This window comes from Amblyomma americanum, chromosome 4 (assembly GCF_052857255.1).
Source record: "Amblyomma americanum isolate KBUSLIRL-KWMA chromosome 4, ASM5285725v1, whole genome shotgun sequence".
NCBI classification, from domain to species: domain Eukaryota; kingdom Metazoa; phylum Arthropoda; class Arachnida; order Ixodida; family Ixodidae; genus Amblyomma; species Amblyomma americanum.
The window spans coordinates 202865620-202891698 of record NC_135500.1 but is presented as its reverse complement, the minus strand read 5'-3'; the positions used below and the strand labels follow the sequence as shown (position 1 = coordinate 202891698).

Below are 26079 nucleotides of genomic sequence, written 5' to 3'. Positions count from 1 at the left end.
TCCACGGTCAACAAAGAGAAAGAGAAGCGCAAACAAACAGAGGCGTGCGACAGCGGCGCCAAGCCGCGTGCCCAACGGGACTCCTACTCGCTGCTTCGTCTACGTGCCGTTGTTGCCCGGACAGCGTCGTTCCCGGCGCGCCGCTTTTTGCGAGCTCAAGGTGCGCTTCATCCGCGTAGCACGCGAACGGCACGGCGGCCGCGGCGCGCCGGTTTCTCCCGTTCCCCTACAGATGGCGACAGGTGCGCGCTGCCCCGGTTTGTGACGTCATCCTTGCCCCAGAGTCCCGGAGTGGAAGCGAGGGAAGGAAGGAAGCAAGGACGGAGAAGGAAAGGAGGAGTAGAGAAGCAAAGGGAAGGACGCAGCATCCGGATCCCTGGGAGGCCGTGGAAGAGGAGGGCAAAGCCAAAACATACACTCCCGACCCGGTCCCAGAAATGGAGGCGGAATCTTCCGCGTCGCAGCGTGGACGACGGCGCACCGAGGCCGTGCTTCGCACGCTGGCTGGGGAAAAAGTGCGGCCGAACTCGAGTCTCCGGGACCCTTTTTCTGAGTGAGGAACAACCTTACGCAGTTGCTCGGGCGAAAGAACGCGGCGATTGTTTATTCCACGGTGCCCGAGGGGTCAGCTCTGTGAGTTGCGAGAGAGAACCGGGTCTCTGGGATGCGGGTGACGATGACGACCACCGCTGTGGGTGCCGAGTCGCTGCCGACAGGTAGCCGCCGAGGCCGGCCGATGCTTCTGCTGTTGGTCGCGTGCCTCGTCTGTTGGTTTGGCGCCTGCCAGACTGTCAGAATCGGTGAGTACCTCATCACTCCCATCGCTAATATCTTCGATTAGTCTGTTTCGGCGCCAGAGTCTGCCTTCACTTTGCCCTGGAATGAGTGATTATCGCACCGCATCCTGCGCGTCGGTTTGTTTTGATGCTTAGTAGATACGCTGGACCGTACTTTCATATCTTTGATTTACACTATGCGGGTAACGGCTGCAAAGAAAGAAATAACGAACTTTTTATGAACAAGCAGTAATCAAATTGAACTACGGGTTGCTCAAATTCTGTCAGGACTCATTATAAGGATTTGTACTTTTAGCTGCATTATAGTTCGGACCTAGCTTGCGGCATTTTTTCTCGGTTGACACCATTCCGTAGAAATAAATGCAGCTGGCCTGGTATGTGACCTTATTCACTATTCTAGTCGTTCATTGCGCACATTAAGTACAAGACAAAAAGAAAAAAAGAAAAGAAAACAGCAACGGGGAATGTTTATAGCCTTTTCCGCGTGATTCAATTTTAACAGTGTTCCCTGTTATTTTAGACTCAGGGTAAAAAATCAAAACTCATAAAGAGAAGATCTAAGATTCTACGCTGCCTTCCCGATTTATTTTTTATTCGCGCTGGCGGAGTAAAAACTTGAAGGAAATCCGCTTAAAAGGTTTTACTGACGATCTCAAGAGCGCTTCGTATATTTTGGCAGTAAATTTATTCAAGAAAATTGAGTCCAATGGAAAAATAAAAGGATTTGCTACGCGCATAGCTCAGGACTTGCTACACGGATATCGCTCAATACTGTTGCATCTGTACATATTTAAAGCAAGGACATGAGGGCGATATGACATGTTGTTTTTCTTATGTGGAGGTATAAAACCTCAAAGACCTTATTAACAGGCGCTTATTAGTATCTACACCATCCTGTAGATAGTGATGGGTGCAAAATTTTAGTTATCGTTAATAGTTTTAACGCGAGCCATTGCTTGCAATTCTGCTGGACGTGCCTTCTCATGTTTTCCTGGAATTTGATGAGACTGCAGCAGGAGGATGTAACTTCATCAGCTGGAGGGCAGCTATAATCGTTCAATGTCCTGACGAAGAAAGGTGCAGTGCAGCAAAAGATAATTACAACTTGGTCGGACGACAGCAACGTTTTCGTTACTGTGACTTAACTGTGAAAAAGATAAACACAGGTAATCTTCTGCAAGTTATTTGCGAAAAGACACAGAAGTGTCAAAGAGAAAGAAAACCCCTTTTTTCGTCAAGCAAAAAATAAAATAAGAAAAAAACCTTCCCGTTGGTTCAAGTCGAGAATTATCTGAAGAACAAATGCGACGACAGCATAAAAACACTTTTTGTGCAAATGTCAAGAAACTACATCACTATCTTCTAATACAAGGCATGCGCCAATTACGCGCATTCGAAGCTCCGCATAAATCACTTACCTTGAGGTGAAAAAACGGCCTTTTAAGTTGTTCGTTGTTTAAGCTAATGAGCATGCTTTTTTTTCTCGGCGGCTGCCAGCAATTTCAGCGAATAAGAACGCATGGGGGGCTTCTCCACTACACTCAGCTAGATGGCGGCGAAGTCACTTGTGTGCACAACAACAGAGGGAGCCTCTGGACGTCTGTTCTAGTTGTAGCTCAAAATGCGGACGTGTGAAACGCTCGTCTCTCATCTTTTCTTTTCTGGCACCCTTTGCAGGTGTGCTGCTGAAGCCGAGTCACCGGGATGCGTGGCGTGAGTTCGAGTGGGCGATGAGCAACTTCAACACGAGCCAGAACGCCAGGCGGTTGGGCATCGAGTTCAACACGCACGCCGCCACAGTCGACCACGACGACGACCTCTTCACCGTGACGCACGAACGTGAGCGCTGGGGATGGGTTTAGATGACCCGCTTGAAGCCACGGGAGGGAAAGTGAAAGGCTCTTTAATACGCCAATTTCAGTGCTGTTTCAGCAAACACTGGAACATTTTTTCTTCACTACGCTAGATTTTCAAGAGAGCAGCGTCAGTTCAGTCACGTGACAGGTGTCACGTGACTTATTAATGGTCATATGACCTATTGTAATGTGTACTATTGTCATGTCCTATAGGCCCTATATGTCCTATAGGTCATGTGAACTATTGTAATAGGTCATGTGACCTATTGACTTCATCACAATATGCCCACCGTGGGAGGTGGCAACTGCCCCATCGGGCATTTCATCAACGCTTTACGGACAGTCCGTTCGGCAGTGTGTGTGGCGTTTGTGAACGGAGCCATGCAAAGGAAGCTTTCATTTCTCACCACGGTTTACCAAAGTTTAAATCACAGCTAATTTTTTTTTATTTGGTTGCGCTGAATTGCAAATAGAAGCGGGTGCAGTTAGTTTTCTGTTGGTTGAGGTGATTCAGATCCCCTAGACGGTAAAGTTCAGATGGGAGAACGTTTATTAAGCGGTTTCAACTACTAGTGGCTTCGCGCATACCTGCGTCACGTGTGCTAGTACGGCACCTTCAGCACTTGATACAGTAAAGGAGACCAGATAGCCTCTTTATGTAGCACGCACTGTTGTATTAAATGGCTGAGTTTTTGTATGATATAAGGTAACGCGGTCTTCAAGAGCGACTTTGCAATGAAGGGTAATTGAGCAGGTCGTACAAAAGTTTTCCGAGACACAAGTTCAAATACGGCGTAAGTTACGGCACTAGTTTCGGTCGTACAGTCCCAGAACACCGCTGCCAAATGGTGAGTGAAAAAATTCTACCACCCTACGGAAACTAGTAACGTAGAAAGGTGTTCAGTACCACCAAACATCTTGAGTGACTCAAAGTGCGACATGTAAAACGACTGTTCGTGTTTGATATTTGCGAGCAGGTAATGAGGAGATGACATGTTCACTTCCCGGTTCGAGCACGCCAACTAATGGCTTCAGACAAACAGGCAGACAAACACAAGAGCTAAATGCGGGGAATAATCATTATAAGTGCTGGCGCACTAAAAACTGTGCTATGATTGTGCGACGAATTGGCGGACCATGGTTCGTGCGACTCAGCCGGACTGGATACAGTTGCAGTATGATGGCTAGCGGTGGCGCTGCGATCGGACTAGCCGTGCCTGTGATTGGTCGTTCGCTCCCCAACCTACTCATGTTTGCGTCACGGACGACGACACTACTAAATGGAATGAAAAATAAATGAATCGTCACGAAATGCGGAAATACGGCCGCTTGATTCATGTAGCTGCGAGTGTATTTATAAAGTATCCACTAAATTTTACATGCTTTCTTTTTTCTTTTAATTTGGTGCCCTTGAATCATGTAGTGAAGGATGGCTAGAAAACGATTCATGCTTTAATACATTAAAATTGGCAGTGGCTTAACTTGGCTGACTCTGGAATTCAGCGAAAAGCAAGGACGCTTGCTAAGCGTCTGAGGCTCGTCCATGGCAGCTCCGCTACACGCTCGCGGCAGCCGTTCTATATATTATACCCACGCGACCACGCGGCTATGACGCGGCATCACATGGTCTTAAGACACCCCCATCGGATGTCACAACTTGGCTTCACACCACCCCATCGGATGTCCTTAAGGTAAAAGTTCAGCGCAAAGGTCACCCAGTGTGAAAGGCCAACTTAAGGTCAAGGTCAGGAGTCAAGGGTTCAACACCGTAAATGCACCACATATGGTCAAACAAGGCTAACCTGGTTGGGCTGAAGGTCGTTCAAGGTCATTCTTCGGCCTACGCGACGACTGCTTTACCTAGCGTAGTGAAGCTTTTCGCTTCAAAAAGTATTGCTCTTTTGACCAAACATAACTTGAGAAGGATTGCGAGCAAGACTAGAGCGGAGTTTCGGCAATTCACGAACTATGCGTTTCGTCTCTTGTTCAGTGTGCCGACAGCTGAGTGCCGGAGCGACGACGATACTGCTGCCAACGTCGGGGCTGTCGGACGCTGCCGTGCGCTCGCTGTTCGCCAGCACCAACGTGCCGCGCATCATCACCACGGTCCCCGAGAAGTGCGCTGCTGACAACAGCAGCGCCGCTCCCGACGATAGCCCGGACGACGCGTCGTACAACGGGACAACGCCGGCGACTACGGACGAGACCTCGACGAGGCTCGCGCCTCAGGACCAGCAGGAGGCGGCCGATCAGCCGCCATGGTTGGGAGTCAGCATGATTCCCGACCTTTCGGCGGCGGTGCTGGATCTTGCCCGAGCCTGGAACTTCCGTTCGGCTGTCTTCTTCTACGATTCGGATCACGGTAAGGTGCACTTAGCCAACGTTGTTGTGGAACCCGCATTAGGAAAGTGCCCCGTTTAAAGTTTTTTTTCCCTTTCTTTTTGCCCCCTTTAAAAGTGTTGAAGGAGGCGTTGAAATTAAGGTATACATACTGCTCTGCCATGACGATGCACTCTATGGTCTGTCGCTGAGTTAAACTCAACAAGGAAACTTGCGTACGTATATATGCGTATAACGTTTAGCTACTACGATCGTCGTTCTTTCTTCCTTTCTTTCTTTCTTTTCTTCCTTTCTTTCTTTCCTTCCTACCTTCTTTCTTTTTTTCTTTCTTTCCTTCTTTTCTTCTTTCTTCTCTTTCTTTCTTTCCTTCTTTCCTTCCTTCCTTCCTTCTTTCTTCCTTCCTTTCTTTCCCTTTTCTTTCTTTCTTTCCTTTCTTTCTTTCCTTCTTTCTTTCCTTCTTTCCTTCCTTCCTTCTTTCTTTATTTCCTTCTTTCTTTCTATTCTTCTTTCTTCTCTTTCTTTCTTTCTTCCTTTCTTTCCTTTTTCTTTTTTTTCTTTCCTTCTTTCTTTCCTTCTTTCCTTCCTTCCTTCTTTCTTTATTTCCTTCTTTCTTTCCTCCTTCCTTCCTTTCTTTCTTTTCTTTCTTTCTTTCTTTCCTTCTTTTCTTCCTTCCTTCTTTCTTTCCTTCCTTCCTTCCTTCCTTCCTTCCTTCCTTCCTTCCTTCCTTCCTTCTTTCTTTCTTTCTTTCTTTATTTCATTCATTCATTCATTCATTTACTTACCGAAGCGGCGGCCTAATCGTTGAGCATCCGCCTCGTATGCTATAGATGCAGGGTTCGATCACAGGTGCCGCCGGGTTCCCACCGGTGATACATTGGATGCATTGGAGCTTTCCCCTTATCTGGGATAAAATGCTTGCAAACTGGGTCTCTGACCGCTTTTGAATGGACCGAACGACTTTGTGTCATGACGCTCTTTGCCTAAAGTTGTCATTGCGCCATTAAAAACAAAATCATCATCATCATCAGAGGCTTTCCCTAATTTCGTGGACTATTTTCTTCACCGCCAAACGTGGAACCCTCTGATCCGACGGCTTAAAGTTCGGTGTCGTGATTCCCTGTATTTATCTGCGCTGTACTTTTTTTCTAACCGCTGCAGCGCTGGTGACCCTGGAGCGGCTGCTGCAGCCCCCGGGCGGTCGAGCGCGTCTCGCCGTGACGCGCGCCGCTGCGCATTTCGCGCGCTTCCGAGGCGCACGCCCTGCTGTCCAGCATGGAGCGCGTCGACCCGCACGGCCGCAAGCTGGTGGTTCTCGACTGCGACCACGAACTGGCCAAGGACATCGTCATCCGGCACGTGCGCGACATCTACATGGGGCAGGAGGAACTACCACTACGTGCTCGCGAGGCCCGTCAGTATCCCCCCCCCCCCCCCCCCCCCCCCCCTTGCTGAGCTGCAGCTAGTGCATGGCTCGCCTAGGAGTTTCAAAACTTGGTTATTCATGGGGGTGCGCCACAACAAGGCTATATCCACTTGCCAAATGAGAAAAAGCAAAGACAAATACATAGGCAAATATGGCAGGGCGCAGTTTCTAGGAAGAAGCTCCGGGGTGTCCTGGAACACTTTTCGATGAAGTTTATCTACCCTCATGACGTCATTTACCGCTGAGGAACTTTACCGCCACATGTGCAATGTTGGAGCGGTTAAGATAGAAGGGAAGGGGCGGTTCACCAAAGGCATTTGGCCGTGTTATGCATCTTTTTTGTACTCTGCGCTGGAGTTTTGTACTCTGCGCTGGAGAAGCGACCATGCACGTGCACTTCTATCCTCTCGTACAAGTGACGAAGGATGACAGTACAAAAAAGATGCAGGCATACCTGAAAAAAAAAGTGTTCTTAGAGCGCTTTAATATGTGCGGCGATACCAGCGTTACCGACATATGGTAAGCGTGACTCTTGCTGCTGTCGCGATGTGTTCAGTGTTTGCTACTGAAGAAACCGGTTGTCTGAGTTTCAGTTCGTTATTGGCGTATATGGGACCGTTGACTACATCTTTGTTTCGGTCTCTTGGCGAATCCGTAAAAAAGGGTCTATCAGCGCATGAGCCACCATTTGTATGTCGCTGTGACATTAAATACTGCGTAGCTTCGTGCACGCAGTGAGCATTATGCATGATACGCTTGCGTTTCCATTGGGAAGACACTTGTTTCGATAATAGGCTCAATGCATTTTTCCGGGCAGCATCAGAGAGAATGGATGCGATGTGTTTAGCTCCATCACTATCATCATACGAAGGAAAGTGAAATTTTCTGCCTTTGCCGGCACTGGGCACGTTTCTGATAGAAGTAATGGTCGGAATACTTCTACTGCTTGTCTTCAATTCTGGTCCTGTTTTAGCATTAGCTCAGTCAACAGCCGTCCTAGCTATTGCCGGATGATTGTTAGTTGGCATAGCGGAATACAAAATAAAATAAAATAAAATCTAAGAAGAATTGTTAGATTATACTAGCCTGTCGCAGTGTCAAACACTTATGCGATTTATTCGCATTTTTCATTCTCCTTTACTTTAGGTTGTAAGCCACCGGTATCTTGAAGGAGTCTCTGAATTCGCTGCCATCAACATCACAGCTTTTAGGTTTCAGAACACCGAGGAATTGACGCAAACCTACAATTACAAAACAACGGTAAGTATTCCCTTCATTAAGCGGCGATCTCAGCAAATATATCAGTATTAACATTATCTCAACGAAAAGCTGGTACCACTTTCTACATTTCTTACCTTCCATAACTTAGGCTTTTCGGACGTGGACCCGCGATGCCCGAAGTCAGCTTGCTGACAAATGTGTATGGCACCAAAAGCGGAAAAAATAGGCCCTTAATTTCGCTAAAATTAAATTAAAAGATCAACGGATTAGGGTTATAGCAGCCTGCATCTATTTCTCTCTATATCCCTAAAATCCCCATTTCACTTGGAGATGAAGATGGGCGATGAGGGGAAGACCAGGTAGAGGATGCAATCGTAGGAGGGCGCTGTAGGCAACCCGCCTGAGTTATCCTTTCACCGTTAGCAGAGTAAACACTTTCTCTCTCTTAACAAGTTCAGAGATTGGGCTATATATAAGCAAGTGGCCTGACAAGGCAACGCAAGATAAGCTCAATAGATGAGGTAGAAAGAGGTGAACTGCTTGAATCGTGCGTGTACACCCGCAGCTAGGCGCACGCCAGCAGCACTAGTCACCGACGGTGCTGCCGTTTCTCGCAGGCTGAAGAGGCGGCCATCGTGGACGCGGCCCAGCTGCTCATAAGCGCCTACCGCACCCTGCGGGAGGAGCCCCCCGCCCGCAACGGGGACCTCTTCGTGGACCGCGTGCGCGCCGCGCCGGGAGCCACATCCGAGTGCGGCCGAATCGCATACCTCACCCGGGAACAGGGCCGCGTCGTCGACGCCTACCTCAAGGGCGTACGCTGAAGCATCACGCCTCTCTCATCCCCCCCCCCTCCCCATCCCACCTCCCGCTTTGTAGCCTATTGTGCGCCGAAAGCCATCCCATCACGGCCGCCAATAGCCGCTAGTTACGCCTTAAGGGCTCTTTCAGCTCAACACACTCAATAAGACACACAGTGTCTTACGCGCATTACTCAGGTCATCGTTGCCTTAATTTTGAAGTTGGACCTTTATATCCAACTCGATTAAACCTTTTCGCTCTTGTTATCATCATCATCAGTCTGACTGCGCCCACTGCAGCTCAAAGGCCTCTGCCATGTCTCTCCAATTAACCCTGTCCTTTGCCAGCTGCGCCCACCCTATGCCTGCAAACTTCCTAATCTCATCCGTCCACCTATCCTTCTACCACCCCCTGCTACGCTTCCCTTCTCCTGGAACCCATTCCGTTACCCTTAAGGACCAGCGGTTATCTTGCCTTCGCATTACATGCCCTGCTCAAGTCCATTTCTTTCTCTTCATTTCGACTAGGATGTCATTCGTTATGCAATTTGTGAAAAATTGCCTACACCACCTTCGCATGTATGAACAAAAGCACTGCGATGGCGCATAATTATTAGACATCATTCCAGCGTACAGAAACACACGGACAAGGAGGGTAGACACTCGGACGCCTGACTTTAACTGAGGTTTATTCCACAAAAAAGGTTTTTTTTTTATGTGCAAAGGCTTTTATGTGCACTAATACGTTGCTGGGTTAGGAAAACAGCGCTTATCGGTTATTCGTTTCGCTTTCCGCTTCTTTAGTTCCCCGTATCGACGATCTGTTGCTAGCAGAGGTTTGAGATGTTGAATAAAGATTGTATTGTATTGTATTGTAAATAGGAAACAGGTGCGGGGTAACAACATAACTGACTCCAGCGTCGCAGTATCTTTGTGACGGCGCTTTCTGAAGAAACACTTTCGCAGCATTAGGCTTCACTGAGACATGGTGGCCGAGGACGTGCCACTATCCGAAACGTTGTGATAGCGTTGCCCCTGTTTTCTATTCTGAGTATTCCCCCCCCCCCTTTTTTTTTTCATTTGTACCAGTCCCGCCTCTTCTCTGTGTTGTGCAGCTGTATTTTTTTGCACTGTTTTTTTTTTACCATGCCAGGCCGCATGACTAGTGAAATAAGCCTAATGCATTATTAGAACGCCTCAGAGGCTCATCTTAGGTTCAAATGTTACGACTCTATATCTTTTTTATGTGACAACTGACCCGTCTTATATTGCTTTGTAATGGCGAGTCATGTGATACCTAAATTTTAAGTTGTCAAGGGGTTAATACAGCGCATAAAGATAGCCCAGGAAATGTCGACGCGAACATTGAATATGATCTCTGTTCGAACGGAGTGTGGTTTAGGCTTGTTGGCGCATGCTTACAGGAAAGATAATGACGAAAAAAAAAGGTGAATGTTTAAAAAAACGCAAGCACAGTACTTTATGACTATTGTTTTCAAAATTTATTTGTCTACTATGCGATACTGTCTTGAAGAACAGCCTAATTACATTTGTTGTTTTCAGGTTGTGTTTGATGGGAAGACGGGGAGGGTCGAATTCGACGAAAGAGGTTGTCGCGTCAATTTCACGGTAGACGTGATTCAAGTCAACGGAAAAAACCAGTGGCTTAAGGTAAGCTGCCAGGCGCCAAAGTTTTTTCAGTATGCGGGGCTTTTCGAGGAACATGAGCTATTCTTGGCAAACCGTATTGAATGCAAGGAGTCGCCACCCTACGCGTCAGTACCAGAAGCTTTTTTTCATGACGTTGATTTGATGAGCGTAAGATCACTGCTTTTCATAAGCTCAACTGAGCTCATGAGCTAAACTAAAATTTCGCGGACATTTTAGCGATGTGCTCTTTCTTCATGCCGGCGAGTCTCAGCATGCCTTAAAATAAAATAAAAAAAAAGCAGACCGTAGCGAAGAAATACAGCGCGGAAGAGATAGGACACAGTGAGAGACACGTGACAGTCTCTCCCGCGCTGTGCCTATTCGCTCGATGTCGCACCAGTTAGCCCAAAGCCATCTCAATGTAAACAGACCATGTTTATTTTGGTGTTATAGTATTGCGTCTTAGATCGCGACATCCTAAAAACGATGGTCAGTTGTTTTTTTTTACTTGAATTTGTGTTTTCAGACTGGGACTTGGTCGAGCCGTGGCTTCATGCCAGTTGGACAGGAACACAAATCACTTTCTGAGCAAGACAAGGACTACGTCTACAGGGTAGCAGCGACTCTGGTAGGTAGCTCAGTAGGAAATGCTATGCCGGACAGTTTGATTCTTTGACCGCCATCACAGGCTTTGATCTGGGATGAAAAGACTTGAACGATCATACTACAAAGCAAAACCTACACTTTCACGCGTTGCGCTGAATTAATTAATTTCCTTTTTGATATACTGTAACTGTGTTACGGTAGATCTAGTCAAACACTTGAATCGGCAAGCTTAAGGGTGTCTGCCTGTGTCCAGCCCCCTTCCACTCGACCTTTTGCTTTCTGCTGCCACTAGTCCCCCAGTTCTATTTCCGCAGAAACATGCTGATGTATTCATTCCACCCCTTTCGTTCCGCACCTTACGGACGCATCTCACTACTGTTAGCAGCCGTATGATATAACAAAATTTTGAAAGGTGTTCGACGCTATAGCCACAGCCGCAATGACGTTTAATAGGGGATCTTCGCGGACAAACAGAAATGTCTTGCAACATTGCGCGTCATTCCACAGGAAAGAAATCCCATGGCGCTGGGTCAGGATAGCAAATGCAGAATGGAGCAAGTCGGTAGTGCATGTTTGGTCACCTCACTTCTCACAAGAACAGAGCAGCACACGTTTGAGTTTTTGCTGAAAAAACGGTACTCTGCCTCACTGCAACAGCACCTGGTGTGCTCTTGAGAAGCGGAGTCATTAACAAACGCAAGAACGGTTCACTGTTTTATTACCGTGAACATAGGCTACATCACTAGGTGTTGAATCTGGTGGCAAACTTGTATACTTTATATAACAGATAGCGCCCTTTCGTTGCTCCAGATATGACGTGGAGACGTCTTCCGCCGACGGCTAGCCATCTACCATGTTACCAAAGAATAATACACCGTTCTGTTTGCGCTTGTCTCCTAGCCGCTTGCTGTGCGCGGCTTAATTTTCGCGAGGCTTCAATTTTCTTTTGTTAAGCGAATTACAGGCTGCTCGAGAAAAATATGTCACGTGAACAATTCAGGCACAGCGTCAACTTATAATTCCGAGCAAAGTATTTGATATCAGCACGTTGTTTCTTATCTGGAACTAGAAGCGGAAAGTGTGCTGACGACTGCGCGTGCACGGCTATGTTCCTCAGTAGAATGAGTCGTCAGTCTTTGACACGGCTCTGTTCTCTTTTGAAGGATTAATGTTGAAAAATCAGTGCGCTTTATTTTTATCGCATGCTGAGTTCCTGCTAAGTTCTTTTTTTCTAAGTTTCCTTTGCAGGGTTAGAGAACTTGGAGGCGTCGGGGAAGAAAGGGGAACTAAAGTGCCTGCTACATCCGCTCCGCAAAATGTAGGGCTCGCAAAATATCCTTACAGTGCGACTTTCGCTGAATTCGCGAAATCTTCAGCTAAAGTAGTTTAGTAATCAGTGCTACTAAGCTTACATTGAATACCTTCGGGAATGATCCGTACACATATCGTGTCGCGCAGTTAGGCCGTGAGTTCTCTAACTAGTCGCCTAGGAGTACGACTGCTGAGTTGGGCCCAAGTTCATTAGATCAAATCTCGGCGCTGCATTTTGATGGAGGCGAAATGTAAAACTGCTAGTGTGATTTGCATTCTAAGGGCCTTGGGAACCCCAAGAGGTCGAAATTAATTCTGACCACGCCACTACTACGTCCCCCAATAATCCGGGTGCAGCTTTGAGACTTTCAATCCCAACTACGTCCCAGATTTCTGACTGCAAAAAACATAATGAACAAGTGGGAGACGTAGGAGTAATTTGCTCGAGTCAACACCTCTCCCTCGCATCCCATTTCTTATGTTTTGTCCCCTCGATCATGCAAACCAGACAGAACCGTTCCTGATGCGGAAGAGTCGTGGCATCGAGGTGGACCCGGCAAACCTGAAATTCGAAGGATTCAGCAAGGACCTCATGGAAGCCATCAGCCGCATCACAGGCATCAAGTACGCCATCCACGTTGCCAAGGGCGGAGCCCCGGCAGCTGAGGACACTGACTCGTGGGAAGCACTGGTCAGCGAGCTCCTGAATGGGGTGAGTGACAATGTTGCTTACTTTCTAGCACCACTAGCTTCCCTGTTTCTTCTTACCTTGTTTACTTACTTGCTTGCCCATGTCATCTAATTTGGTCATGCGAATAGCGCGGAGTGCGAGCACTGCCCACTGCTGAACACCCCGAATAACGTACCTTGCACATGGCCTGGGAACTCACAAAAAGAGAATAAATGGCCTATCCTTTTGCACGTGTCGGTAACTGAGCACTGTTGGCAAACGCTACGTTGATCTCTTGGTGGGACCAGAGATGGGCTGAACAGGCAAGGCCGTTACAGCTACATTAAGCTTAAGTGGGCCTGCTGGATGTGTGTGCATTTCGCTTATCTGCTTTTATTTATTGCTGTCAACATAGGACTAACCTGGAGGCTTTAAAAACGCCACTGCATTGCTTGTTCCTGTGTGCACACGTGTGTGCATGTGCGTGCGCACTCATACATCCGCCTTTGTCATCTTCGCCCATCATTTCTGCTCCTCTTTCCCTCTTCTTCATTCCTTATAATTATTTTACTTTTATTATCCATTTTCTCTTCTTTCTGTCTTTTCATTTCTTCGTTTAGCTTCATGGCCTTCTTTCTTTCAATTTATTTATTTCTTTCCTGTGCGCCATGCTTTCATTTCCTTTATTGTTCTTTTCTGTTCCTGTTCCTGTTCTCCTCCCTTTCTTTTATGTCCTCTTTCTTTTTTTGCTCTCTATTTCTTGGCTTCTTCCTTTCCTTACCTCTTCTGTTCTTTTTCGCTTTGCTCTTTTTTTTCTTCCTTCCTTCGTTCCTCTTTTTCTTTCTTAGCAGTCAAAGCAAAATTTTCCTGCTCTGTGAGAAGGCGTTAAGGTTGAACGCACAGGCAAACAGCCCCCTCTCCAAGCAAGTGACAGCGTTCTCGATCCTCGGCGACTCGCAGGAAGCCGATGTGGCCGTGGGGGACATGACGGCCACAGCCGAGCGCTGGCATGATGTGGATTTAACGCGTCCAGTGCTCACCACAGGCCTAGCAGCAATCGCCAGGTCGACAACGCTGAAGGGGGTTGGCATGCGGACCTTCTTGGCTCCGTTCGTGTGGCCCCTGTGGATGGGCGTCTTGGCGTCCCTCCTCGCCGTCTACATCGTTTTGTTCCTGGTCGGCTTCTTCTCCGTGAAGACGACGCACTGTTGCTACGAGCCGCCGACGGCACCTGACGCCTCTTCGACGGACGCTGACAAGCCTCCTCCGACGAGCTACCCCGGGCCTAACGCACCCTGTGCAAACTTCAAGACCAGGTACTGTACTGAAACCGGCAGTAATGTTCTGGAGCTGAATTCACAGGTATCCGTGCGTGAGCTCTAATGAGACTGGCGGACAAACGTGCACCAAACAATGAAGCAGTCAACAAGACATCAGATACTTATCATAGCAGAGAGACGTACGCCGTGCATATCATAGACGTATACTGAATCAGCTTGGTGTCTGCTGCGCATGCGTAGTGAGCGGAAGATGACGTGCCGCTGCCATTGTGCATGCTCAGCAGGCATTCACCTAATCCGATAAATACCTATACTATTATCTCTACGCTAAGCTAAAACCTCTAATCAATAGCTCTAGGTCTGGTCGGCCAGAAACGAATGTTTGGAGAGAAAAGAGCTGCTCTCCTTCAGTCTTTATCTCCCAAATTCCCCTCCCTACGCAGAGTAGCATGCCAGCGATATTGAAACGCCGGCTAAATTCTCTGTTTCTTCTTTAAAGAGTCTCTCTCTCTCTCTCTCTTTGTCAGTTTGGCCTTCGGCGAGAGCGTTGCATGATTAGATTAGTTCCCTGTGTTTCACCCGTTGAATTGTTTCACCTGTGTTGAATTGTTTCACCCTGTGTTTCACCTGTTGCTTGCCTATACCAAGGTGCATGTAGACACAAACATTTGAGTCACTCAAGACGTGTAGTCTACCCGATCACGTAAAGTTATGTCAGCTGTGAAAATCATGAAGGAGCTATGAAATTCTCTTCCTCAGTTCCACTCTTCCCCTTCCTCGTAGCTTGTTGCTCATTCGAGTTACGTGCCGCCTTCTAACTTCCTTGCCGTGTCATAGTTTAACGCGGTTAAAAAAGGAAGCACCATGGACAATAGTTTCTGGGGAATTGGATGACAGCGCTCATAAGCAGTGCCTCGCTGAAGCGTTTGAGGTCTGCGCGCTCCGATGCTTTCGTCACATCACAGATATGTTACGGACATGTCTGCTACTATCCTGATTACAGTTAGCGGAAAAACGGGAGCTCGTGTTCTCGTATACTGTCAGCGCATTCTAGTGGGTCGCGAGATGTCAAGGCAAATGTGCAAAGCCGTGTTCACGCCTTCATAAGATAATATGCATCCTCCCGACCACCTCAGTAACCTAGTCATGGAGGCCACGTGGAGGACCACAGTGGTTGCAAGTGCGAGCGCTCTGGCTTTTCTTGCATCTAGTGCTTGAAGGTCGTGTCGATCTGTCGGCAGTGTTACAGTGATGGTAAAAATAGGCTATAATTTTAATTCCCAGAAGCAGAGAGCAATGTGTGCCATTTACGAGCCCTTGCGCTGGAGGGCATATGTTTTGGGAGGCTCATGAACACAACGTAACTTAAACACAGCTTTGAAGGTTAATATGCCTCAAGCCTGGTAGTTTCTATTTTTTAAGACGTTCGCTGCTCCCTCCGTGCTGTACTCTTCGTTATTCTTTACGCAATGCATGTGGGATCCACGGACCGGCGCTACGGAAAAAAAAAAAGTATTGGTTTGCAGGGCAGTTTCAAGGTTTTCTCATAAAAGCACTTGCTTCGTAACTACCTGTTTCACCCAAACTGCACCCGGCTGTGCGCATGGTGCTTGACGGATGCTCGCTGTTGTGGCAACTATCCGCAACCTCATTGTCTAGATGCGGTGCCTTCTGCTAAGCCTACTCCTCACGGGATCATGTTCGGCGACAGGTCCATCTCCGGGCGCATCTTGAGCAGCTTCTGGTGGATGTTCGTGGTGCTTGTGTTCTCGGCATACACCACTGAGCTTGCCTCGTACCTCAAGCCGAGGTACGAGATCGATTCCTGGGAAGAATTGGACAGCACACACTTCAAGCACATGTGGGTGCCGACGTCCGCCACAAGGCGGTACTTTGAGGTGAGCGTACTCTCTGCGACTAACACGCTGGGGAAAAGCGGAACAAGTGTCCGTGTGGACTAGTGCTCTGTGTTGGAGGGATACGCGTTAATTGTGACGTTGGCTTTGTCTTAAAACCGCGCTAGTTTATGCTTAGCAAGAATTGCACGCGGGCAGCTAGAAAATTGTGTTGCGCAGTGGGATACAAAAAAAAACAGTAACTAGGTGAATGACGAAGCGCCAGGATATACAGTAACGGCCTAACATGCATGCATATGCTAATTTTGGGTTTCAGCATACTAGGTACTAGTGTGAGGGACTCGCGCTTTTTGCACAGCTTAACGCCTCTGTTCTGGAACGAGTTCAGTCAGGAAGCCTTTCAGAATTCGTTGTGAGGACCTATAACTGGAGCGCTGCCGCACGTCGTTTAAGAAAGAAATGACGCTGTTTGATGGTGCCAGCCTGTTGGATTGGAAAGCGGCATGGTCGTCAGCCAATGACTGCATGCGCAGAGAATCTTGAACACCAAAACCCGGCTGCCAGCTACCGTGACTGCCTAAGCGGTGGTTCCACTCAATTTGTTCTCAATGTGAGGCTTTACTCGGTTGAGTACTGTCCACAGCGCACGTCAAACGCGAACTGTCGCCAATACCGGCGAGTACGAAATACTGCTCGTGCAAATGGCAGCTTACCTGTCATCGCTTCCTACCTAAAGAAATATTTAGGAGGAGGCACGGCATGTAGTTTCTGCGAATCTATTACCGTGTACCAATAGGTGCTGGGAAGCATGCCACAAAACTCTTAAGCCGTTCCTCGCAGAGCACCCAGGACGAGATGATACTGAAGCTGTACCGCTACATGGAGGAACAGGGAGGCCGCGAGGTGACGTCACTCCGGGAAGGCGTGGAGCTGGTGCGGAGCAGTTCCGCGGGGGACGTAGTCGTGTTCGCCGACGCCATCTCCGCCGAGTACTTATGCGGCCAGCCACCGTGCACCGCCAGGGTCCTGCGAGCGCCGTACGTGGCGCGGCACGTGGCGCTCGCCGTGCAGAAGAACGGCACTCTGAGGTGGGCTCGCATGTTCATTCATACATTCATTCATTCATTAGAATGCATTTTGATCTTCTTAGTTTAAGAGTACTGGGTGGTCGAAATTGAATCATAATAGGGCAGTGCAAAAAACTACGCGAAACACAGCAGTAGCACAGAATACATGACTGCTGTCTGCTGCTGTGTTACTGCTGTAACCTGTCTTTTTTTGCGCTGCCTTCTTATGATTGGAGCATGAACCAACTAGCTCAAATACGAATTTCGGACGAAATTGTGCTGGTTTTGTGCGATCAATCAATCAATCAATCAATCAATCAATCAATCAATCAATCAATCAATCAATCAATCTACGATTAAATAAATAAATCAAAACTTCAGTCATTTCATTGTTATGAAAATGGGGAGAGCACTGATTCCCTTGTCCCTTGCGCTTAAAGATGCTTCGGTCTACAGGCTTAAGGGAAGTGTATCTACAATAAAAAGACACCAATACGTCCCATCTCTCCCCAACCATCTCACTACTTTTGGTATAGTGTACATATACTGATGAAATTGGGAGTGTCGAAAATATAGCAACACCATTTTGAGGCAAGGAGAGACATCGAATCGTGCAATAATATCAGAAGGATGTTTTTCTTTTTGGAAAACTGATATCCACCTTCTATCATGTGACATAATCCCTCCTGTCTCATCTGTCTCTGCACGTAGACCGAACGCAAGAGCGGTTTTAAGCCCATGCAATTACAATAGTTACAGCTTTTTTTTTTATCTCTTCCTTTTCCCGCAGAGAAAGGTTTAATCAGGCCATCGCGACGTTGTCGGACACTGGGGAGTTGGAGGAAATCAAGAGGAGGTGGTGGTCTTTGCGGTGCGACGTGCCTGCGAAGGTGAGGATGCCGTCGCGTTGAGCGGAGCTTGACGCTTGGGGATGTCGTAGCCACGGGAGAAAATGTTGTAGTAAGAAAGTAACTGCCTTTCTATGCCAAGAAAAGAGAAAGCTATGTGGTTTTTGGTATGGCTTTGAGCTAAAGATCGAGGCCAAAGCTTGCGTTTCTTTCACGGAAGTTCGTATTTCTTATGTTATTTTCTGTCGCACCGCCATTACTTGGTTAACACGTTTAGGGCCGATTACTGACTATTTTGAACGAAACACATGGAACTATAAAAACTAAATAGGATGAACGCTAACCTACAGCTCGTTATTTCAAAAACATCACGCGCTTATATATACCCCCTTCACACCTTTGATCTGATTGACCAAACAAGACGTCTTGCTGGTCTGTCCACGCAGGACGAGCCGATACAAATGCGGCTGTTCTTTCCTGTCGTCGTCGCTCTGGGCATACTCACAGTGGAGGGCACGGGCTTCGGCTTGGCTGAACTGCTGGTGCGCGGCTGCACGAAACTCTGCCTCTGGGTAAGAATGCAACCGTCCTCATGCAACTGCCCACAAATCAACAGACGTATGAGTGGTGTTAGAGCGAGTGAGAACGCACAGCGGCGTACCGTTGAAGCGAAGGGTTATCGTGTGCGTCCCGCGGTTACGTCACATTTTTTTTAAAAGCTAGGGTTGATTGTCCTTCTGCTTGGAGAGGAGTTCCGTCAGTATTCCAATTGAATACTGGTAACATAGTTTATTTATGATATTTATAGAAACTGCAGACGAATGACAAGAAGAGCAGGACACACAAATGCATAGCTGCTTCGTCTGCCAGTGCAGTCCATTACACAATGACCAATCAGCTAGCCCAGGAACACACACTGCTCAACAGAGTGTTCTCAAAAAATACTGACCTCACTGGACGCTATGATCAACTTGTTCGTATGTTGAAAGTCAGGCTGTGAGCTTCACGATGAAGCGTCATGTACGGTCATATTCTGCAAGCAGAGCTACCAAATGCCAATTCCACGTAGTAATTTCAAACAAAGCGCATCATCTTAGATTGAAGAACGAAGCTTCCGCAGTGCCAATTTGCTGCCCGCTGTTGCACTTGAGGTCATCCATAAGGAGAATTGGCGACGTTGCAGGTGCGCACAAAGTCCATTTTAGGGACACACTTTTTCGGATATCTTCATCCAATCAAATTGGTACAATAGCGCTCTTTCAAATGCAGTTGTCATTTGCGCTATTTTGCTACTTAGTGTTAAGAGCGTACATAATGGCAGAGCTGAGCAGAATAGATTCCGGTTGTGTGAAAAAAGTATGGCACGGGCAAATAACACAAGTACTTCTTTCTTGGTTCCGAGCCGAAGGTATTTTCTTGAAAGCTATGAAGTACGGCTCTCGTAACTCCCTTGAAAATTTCAGAAGGATGATGACGAGTTCGTCTTATCTTCAAGAGATTCCAGACGCTGGCGATCCATAACGAACCACACAATTCATGTGGCCTATAAATAAACCATACGGGCTCTTTAGTTTTCACGAATGGTGTGCGTGGAGTCGACGTATATATGAGTTATCATTCAGAGCAGTTTACTGCTTGCTTCTTATCCCACACTTTTTTAACACTTTATACTTCGTCACTACGCGGTCTATGTACTGTATCGCATAATACTTATTAGCAAATTCTGTAGCTAACAGAAACGACGATTTGTTTTTCTTTATTTTTAGAAATCGCTTTCCACCATGACCAAAACTGCTACGTAGAAGCGCTGGAGAATCACAGTTTGAGGCTGTAATAAATCTCCAGCTCATTTCCATCAATACCATTTTTTTTCTTTTTAGGCTCGCCTCAAGTCTGAAAGGTCATCGGAGGAGACGGAGCCACCGTTAAAGACCATCGCTTAACGGATCGCAGCAATGCAAGCACTGCAGGTGTCTTGGCGATGAAACTGATAATTGATTCTGTAAGCGTCGCTTGCTTTTGTAGCCGAACTCAGATTGGGCTTCAAGCTTCTATCTTGACAAAGTTTCTATCTTGACAAGCCTCTGTCTTGACAAAGTCTGACGGGGTCATCTTTTTTTCGTCTTTTTGTTCTAGTAAACATTTGTTGATGTTCGCTAAACTGTTCTAAACACCCCACAATAACGGTAAAATTTACTTTTTTCATACCTTGTACATCAGTAATTTAGTTATATTTTCTTTCGTGACTGTAACTGTAACATGTGATGCAAGATTTAAACACAGTTCTATCAACACCAAGATAACAGATAAACTGTTAAGCGCACGCTTCCAAAACATCATTAAACCAGCTTAAATGTAACATGACGCGCAGTGTAGTCGCAAAGGGTAGGCGTCATGGGCAGAAATCTCACCTGCTAGAAAATATTGACTGTATTTAATTGATCTTCGTGCGCGATCTTCTGTGTTTGTTTATTTCAGAGACGAAGAGCGGGGCAATTCTTTGGCGGGGAAAGCTATGCTTCTGCTTTGCAATAATGCTTCCACCTGTTGCAAACAGCCTTGTGCTAATACATAAAAATTTCCGCCCAGTCAAACATTTCTTGTTTAGTTAAAGCCATGTGACTAGCTAAGCAGCCTGCGGTTCATACTCATGTCACCTTAGTGCGCGGTCCTCATTAGACATCAGAAGCGTAAAGCTTTTGGGTACTAAACTCGCCAGCTCAACAATATAACTATGCTTTGAAGCGCAATTAGCTCAGCAATGGCGCTTTTCGAAACATTCACTGCCGAACTATACACAAATGTGAGACCTGCGAGCTGCACCTAAGCGCTCAAGCCGAAACGAGATCATTTGAAATCACCCTACCCTGTACATATGCGCTCATTACTGTAGCTTTAGCAGGTCCTATCCTTGTAGATTGTTTCGACATTTGTTTCGTTTTGACCTATTGCTCGGCGTAACGACACCATCGCTAATTTACTTCTTTGGGGGACGAAACAAAAGTTGGTGAAGAAAAACAAATTTTGCACATTTCGCTGAAGTAATTCAATGCACGGTCGCTGTAATTATTACGATGTCGAGCTTTACTTATCGGTAGTGCTGCTTGAAAGGACAAATGCGCTCCTGTGTCTGAAGAAACAGACGCGTAACAGAACCAAAATCGATGTTGTTACTAGTTAAAAAAAAAGTTATTGTCACCGGCTCATTAAATTTTTCGCCTTTGCCTCTAGTAACTGCTTTGTTTTCCAACACATTGTTGTAGAAAATATTCATACTGATCAAAGTCAGCCTTTGGCATTGTACGATTAAGAAGGGTCGTTACCCTTTCAGTGTTTCACAGCACAACGCGACGAACAATGCCCAGTTGAACGACAAAGCGAAGTATGAAACTGTTTTAAAGTGTCATGACTTTGCTTGACGGTGAATAAATTAAACGGTAGAAAAAAAATATACATATACCATAGTGTACAGAGTTGTTGATTCTTCTTCACACGACCTACGTCCCATAAACCACTTGTAAGCGTGGATAGACATAGGGTGATCATAGTAAGGTTAGTTAGGTGTCGTGATTGTTGAATAATATCATTTCGCGTGTCACTGCCACCGACCTGACAGTCCTGTTTACTCCCAGTCGCCGTCTGGACAGTTTTAGGGAATGGGTCGTTGTAGCCGAGATCTTTTAAGATAACAGCAGGGGATTATCTAGGAGTCAGTGAGTTACTATACTTTAGTGAGATAATAAAAAAAATAAATCCTTTGCCCGGAAGTACCCCGGAACGCCCGTGCTTCAACATACGACCCATCGATTTTCTCGATATCTGGGACTTATCAAATAACCACGCTCCCTATTGTAAACAAGTAAGCTTTTGAGGACTGCTCAAGCGTTGTAGAATTCCGCCTTTAAGCAGGTGCCCTTGTCTCTATGTGACTTATTCGCCTTCTAGCCTTCGACAATTAAATTGATTTCGTCGGGTTTGAACCAGAGTTACTGAACTAGTGTAATTGGAGGGCTTTTCTAGTGAGGTGCACGCAGAATTTTCCTCCAGCAGTAAGTGCTGAATTGCAGAGCACTAAGCGAGAGTTTTCGCATGCGCGGTTCCCTCGAAAGCTTGCTTTCGTGCTATTTAGGTCGTGATGTGCTTTCTAAGGCAGCTTTCTATTGCCCAGATGACAGCCTTTCCCTAATACAGTTAGTGCGTTGGTGCGATGTGTGTACCCCTTGTTACTTTGGAAGGTGCCGGCGCTTCAAGTTAAGTGCCGGTGCAGTTTATATCTAAAGATGGTGCGAAGCGAGACCTGTGTCCTCTGGTAGCAGCGTTAGCTGCGATGCTACCAGAAAGGTACACGTGTGGACTCTCATTCACTGTGCGCAAAGTGTCGTTTTATACCGGATGTATAGTTAGTCGTTGGCACTCCTTACGGTTCATCTACTATTGCACCTGCAGAATATATAACACCTGTTGATCGCACTGAGAGAAAGCATAGCTAACGTTCCTCTCTCCACCGAACTTGTTTCTTTTGTTCTAGTTTTCATGTGTGAGCGCATCAGTAAGTACATCTTTGCTTGGGTGGAGTTGTTACGATGTAATTGAAAATATCGGTGTGCTCAGATTTTCATTGAGAATCGTGTTGTCAGTGCTCTGTCGATCGATGCTGTGTTTCACTGCATGATGGCGCGCTACTGTCCCGATATTTTGCGCGAAGATCTCGTTAAGTGCTCGGAACTCTTGCTGGCTCGTCGTAGAGATGTGGATCCGTGTTCAGAATGTGAGCATACCACACAATATAGGCGCCGAATTCGGAAAACATTTATCCTTCACAATTTCTTCCGTCCTTTAACAAAATATATACAGAGGGCGGGCTCATCGGGTCACTATTATCGGCATGATATGCTATTTATCGGACCGCATTAAAAGGAAAAACGGAAGAAATGAACGAATACTGCAAGAAAAAAGAGCCTTACTCCAAGGGTCTACTTGGAGAGCACCGCGACAATGAGCGCTAGGGAAAATGATCGCTCGTTGTTTTGTCCTATTTTGTCCTTGCAATACATTCCTGCTGAGTTACGACACCTTGTAGTGGTGCTGTGGCTATTGCCGACGTGCCCCATCCCTCAGCGCGCTCCGCCTTGTGAGCACCGATCAGGGACCGCACAAGGCGATTGTTTGTTCCTCTTCTGACGGGTGTGCACAGCATTCGCTTGCTTTCTATTACCTCATGGCCAACGTTGTATTGCATGGTGACACTTTTTTGGTGTACGTTGAGAGAAATGTGCGTTTTATTGAGATAAGTAAACATTCCCTAATATTAAAGGACAATGGCATTCGTTGATACTTGTTTGCACTGTTAATTTTAGAGACAGGTCTGATGTTTTTGTGCGCGTGCGATTGCTGTATTGTTCAAAAATGAAGGCTTGCTTTTCTCCATTAAAGTTGACGCATGTGTTTCAGTCGTATGCCTTTCTCTTAGTATTTGTATTTGTGGTTCACTCACACGTTCTTAAATACAAAAGCATGCAGAATCCTGTGGCGGATTCATTGCGGTTAGCTATAAGCGTCAGCACAAATAAAAGGCAGAGTGAGACATTTCATACAAGGACAGGCTTTCAGGAACCATCTAAAGGCACACAGCTTGAATGTTTATAAAAAGAAATGAGCATGAGGTTGTTCTTTCTACAGCAATCTACAGAACGGAATCGGAAGCTTGTGAAATATGTAAACAGCTGAAAACGCGTCCACCACTTTTCGTGCAGAATATACTTATGCTATGAAGGTGCCCTATCACTTCACGAAAATTCAGAACATTTCTACACAAGCATTACGCAGCAGAAGCTCTTTCAGAGAGAGTAGCAAAAAAGAACTGTTCTTTTACGCTTTGTTGTAAGACCCCCGACCGCCCCAACCCGCCTAGTCCTCACTCTTCGTCTATTGTCGAGTTTATTTGGTGTGTGTTTTAAGACTTGCATCGAACTTACTGGATTTATGTTAATTTAAATGAGCTCAAAATAACAGCAGACATAACAAAACTATCAGTGAAAAAACGCCGAGGTGACAAGAGTAAGAATAAAATGATTAATCCCTAGAAACTTATGCGCAATTTAGCTACTGTACTAACACAAAACGAATGGTCTCTAAACCACTATTTCCCCTTGGGATTGTTCGGTTGACGGTAGCTGTTTGGTTTACTAGCTTTTCTGCTACCTGCTTTTGACTGCGGAAATTGTCTTCAAAACAGCCTGCGCTTTTGTTTTACAATGCAGTGAACTGCTTAGCAGAAATTTGCATTCTAATTTGCAAGTGCAATTCCATTTCTGCATAGGAACCAATCAGCCCAGATTGCCATTCTCATTAAGGTCATTTAACTCCTTAGGTCAATGAAAAAGGTATGGGTACTTTTTTCGTAAGCACGCATTCTTAATTTTTTCGTCTACACCACTTAGAAATAATTACGGCGAAATTTTTTTTCGAGAACTTAAATTTTTCCGTTCTAGCACTTCATCCTCTGATTTTTCATTTTTATTCATGGCGAGTACTATGGTCACATTATGCTCGGCACATCAGGAAAACATCCCAGTGCTATGGAGGACAATATCAGATCGTGCCCGAAATATTTTTTTTTCTTTTACACAACGGCTGCGGACATTGACAGGATGGCTCAATTTTTGCAGCCCGTGTAGATTTCAGACGAAAAGAACAGCGCTGCACGTTCGCCTAAGATGTAGGGCGTCATTCGCTTAAAAGGTCCAGCCTTAGCAGCGAACAGTCTGGCCCAGCCCCGAGAAGCAAAAAGTCAGCCACAGCCAGTTTTTTTTAATCCCATTTCAGGAGCGCACGCATGATTGTACCCAGTTTCTCCAGCGCGCCCCTCCCCTCCAGTTTGTGCCACCCGGCACGCATGAAATCCCTTCCGAAGCCATCAATACGGCAATGGATTCGCCTGGCAACAACCGTACCTTCCGCGAGCGCCCCCTGCTTTTGAAACCTTTCATGGCGGCGCCGCTCGCCCGGCCCCACCGAGCAGCATTAATTCCGAGATCGATGGATAGGGCGGCGCCACGGAGGCTCCCCTAAGAGCTGACGTCACGGGCCTGGCGCCTTCCCGTCGACCCCTGCGCCCGAGCAGGGATCGATGCCCCCTCCGTCTCGGGATCCGCATCCACATCCCAGTCGGGAGTTCCTTCAGGGGCATCCTTTCTCCTGATCATTGTTCTCGATGCTGCACCAGGCGGTCTCGTAGAGGCTAGCCATCATTCCGTGCTCGATAAATACGCCTTGCGCTGCGCTTGTCATTTCTGGGTGTGCGAGCTGGTCGGTGCGCACCGGGCTTCGGGCGTGAGCGTCTAAAAATTGGACGAAAGCTGTGGCAGGGCCGACTGTGCGCGCGCGTACGCTTGCGCGTGATTGTCGGGGAGCAGCCACACGTCGACGCTAGGCGAGAGCAACTCCGCCGGCATGGAGAAGCTGCTCCTGCTCGCCTATGCGGCCATCCTCCTTGCCACGCAGTCTCTCCGTACGGCCGGAGCTGTGAAGATAGGTACGTCACAAAGCTTGATTTCTTTTTTCCCTTTCCTCAAGCCTGTCTTGCGTGGAGGAGAAGTGAGCGCAACCTGCAAGTTTGCGGCCATTGACGTCCTAATGTCGCATGCTCCGGCAATGGCCTCAAATGTGCACTCCTGTGATATGGTTCGCCGCAGACGCGCTCAGAATCTAGACGTGCACTAATTGCTCTCTCAACAAGTTGACGAAAGCGGCCTTCGATCAGTACCACCTGATGCTTCGCTCATTTCGCCAATGAACCTCTCAGCGGTTGGCGGTGATTTTGTGATCTTAATAACAATTCGTCTTCTGGGAACTGAAAGCACACTCCGATGACCAGAAAGATAAATTTAAGGCATACGCAAGCGACTTTGTTTTGCTGAACGTTTGCTTCTTCTAGCCACGCCCATGTGCTTTGGGGCGTCACTTTATATTTTAGTGGGGCAGATAACGATCTTGCGGCGGGAGCAAAACGACTGGCCTTGAGGGAATGCGATTTGCAATCACAGCAACACATTTATCCCATCTCCGCTAGAGGGAGACTGCTAACATTAGACATTAAGCCTAACAATCAGTGAACGAAAGCATGGACAGACTCCTACTTTTATTTTCTATGTTATACCTAAGTTTTTAATTATTCTATCTCACAATGCAAACCAAGTGACGCACTGTTCTCATAGCAGTAAAAAGAAAGATGAATATTTAGGCATTTTATTGCCGAGCATCTCTAAACACAGCTCCTAAACTGAGCCCCAGGACACAATCGACTCGAACACACGGTCGTATTTATAGAAATGCAGAACTGAAAACTGGACAAG

At 46.8% G+C, this 26079-nt stretch overlaps 1 protein-coding gene and 1 pseudogene across 2 annotated transcripts in view; both read left to right on the top strand.

Moving 5' to 3' along the window:
* Positions 1-532: 532 nt before the first annotated feature.
* On the top strand, positions 533-23180 carry LOC144129095 (glutamate receptor 1-like; annotated as a pseudogene). The gene is made up of 15 exons (XR_013313865.1): positions 533-800; positions 2475-2636; positions 4644-5015; positions 6152-6404; positions 7563-7676; positions 8255-8452; positions 10001-10108; positions 10614-10715; positions 12513-12716; positions 13635-13990; positions 15666-15852; positions 16651-16898; positions 17668-17767; positions 18172-18297; positions 19606-23180. The product of XR_013313865.1 is annotated as a glutamate receptor 1-like (transcript).
* Positions 23181-24883: 1703 nt separating this feature from the next.
* LOC144129094 (glutamate receptor 1-like) overlaps positions 24884-26079 on the top strand; it is a 29088-nt gene continuing 27892 nt past the window's right edge. Inside the window, exon 1 of the mRNA XM_077663005.1 lies at positions 24884-25259. Within this exon, the coding sequence (XP_077519131.1) occupies positions 25178-25259 (82 nt within the window). The 5' untranslated portion in view covers positions 24884-25177. The remainder of the gene's footprint in view (positions 25260-26079) is intronic.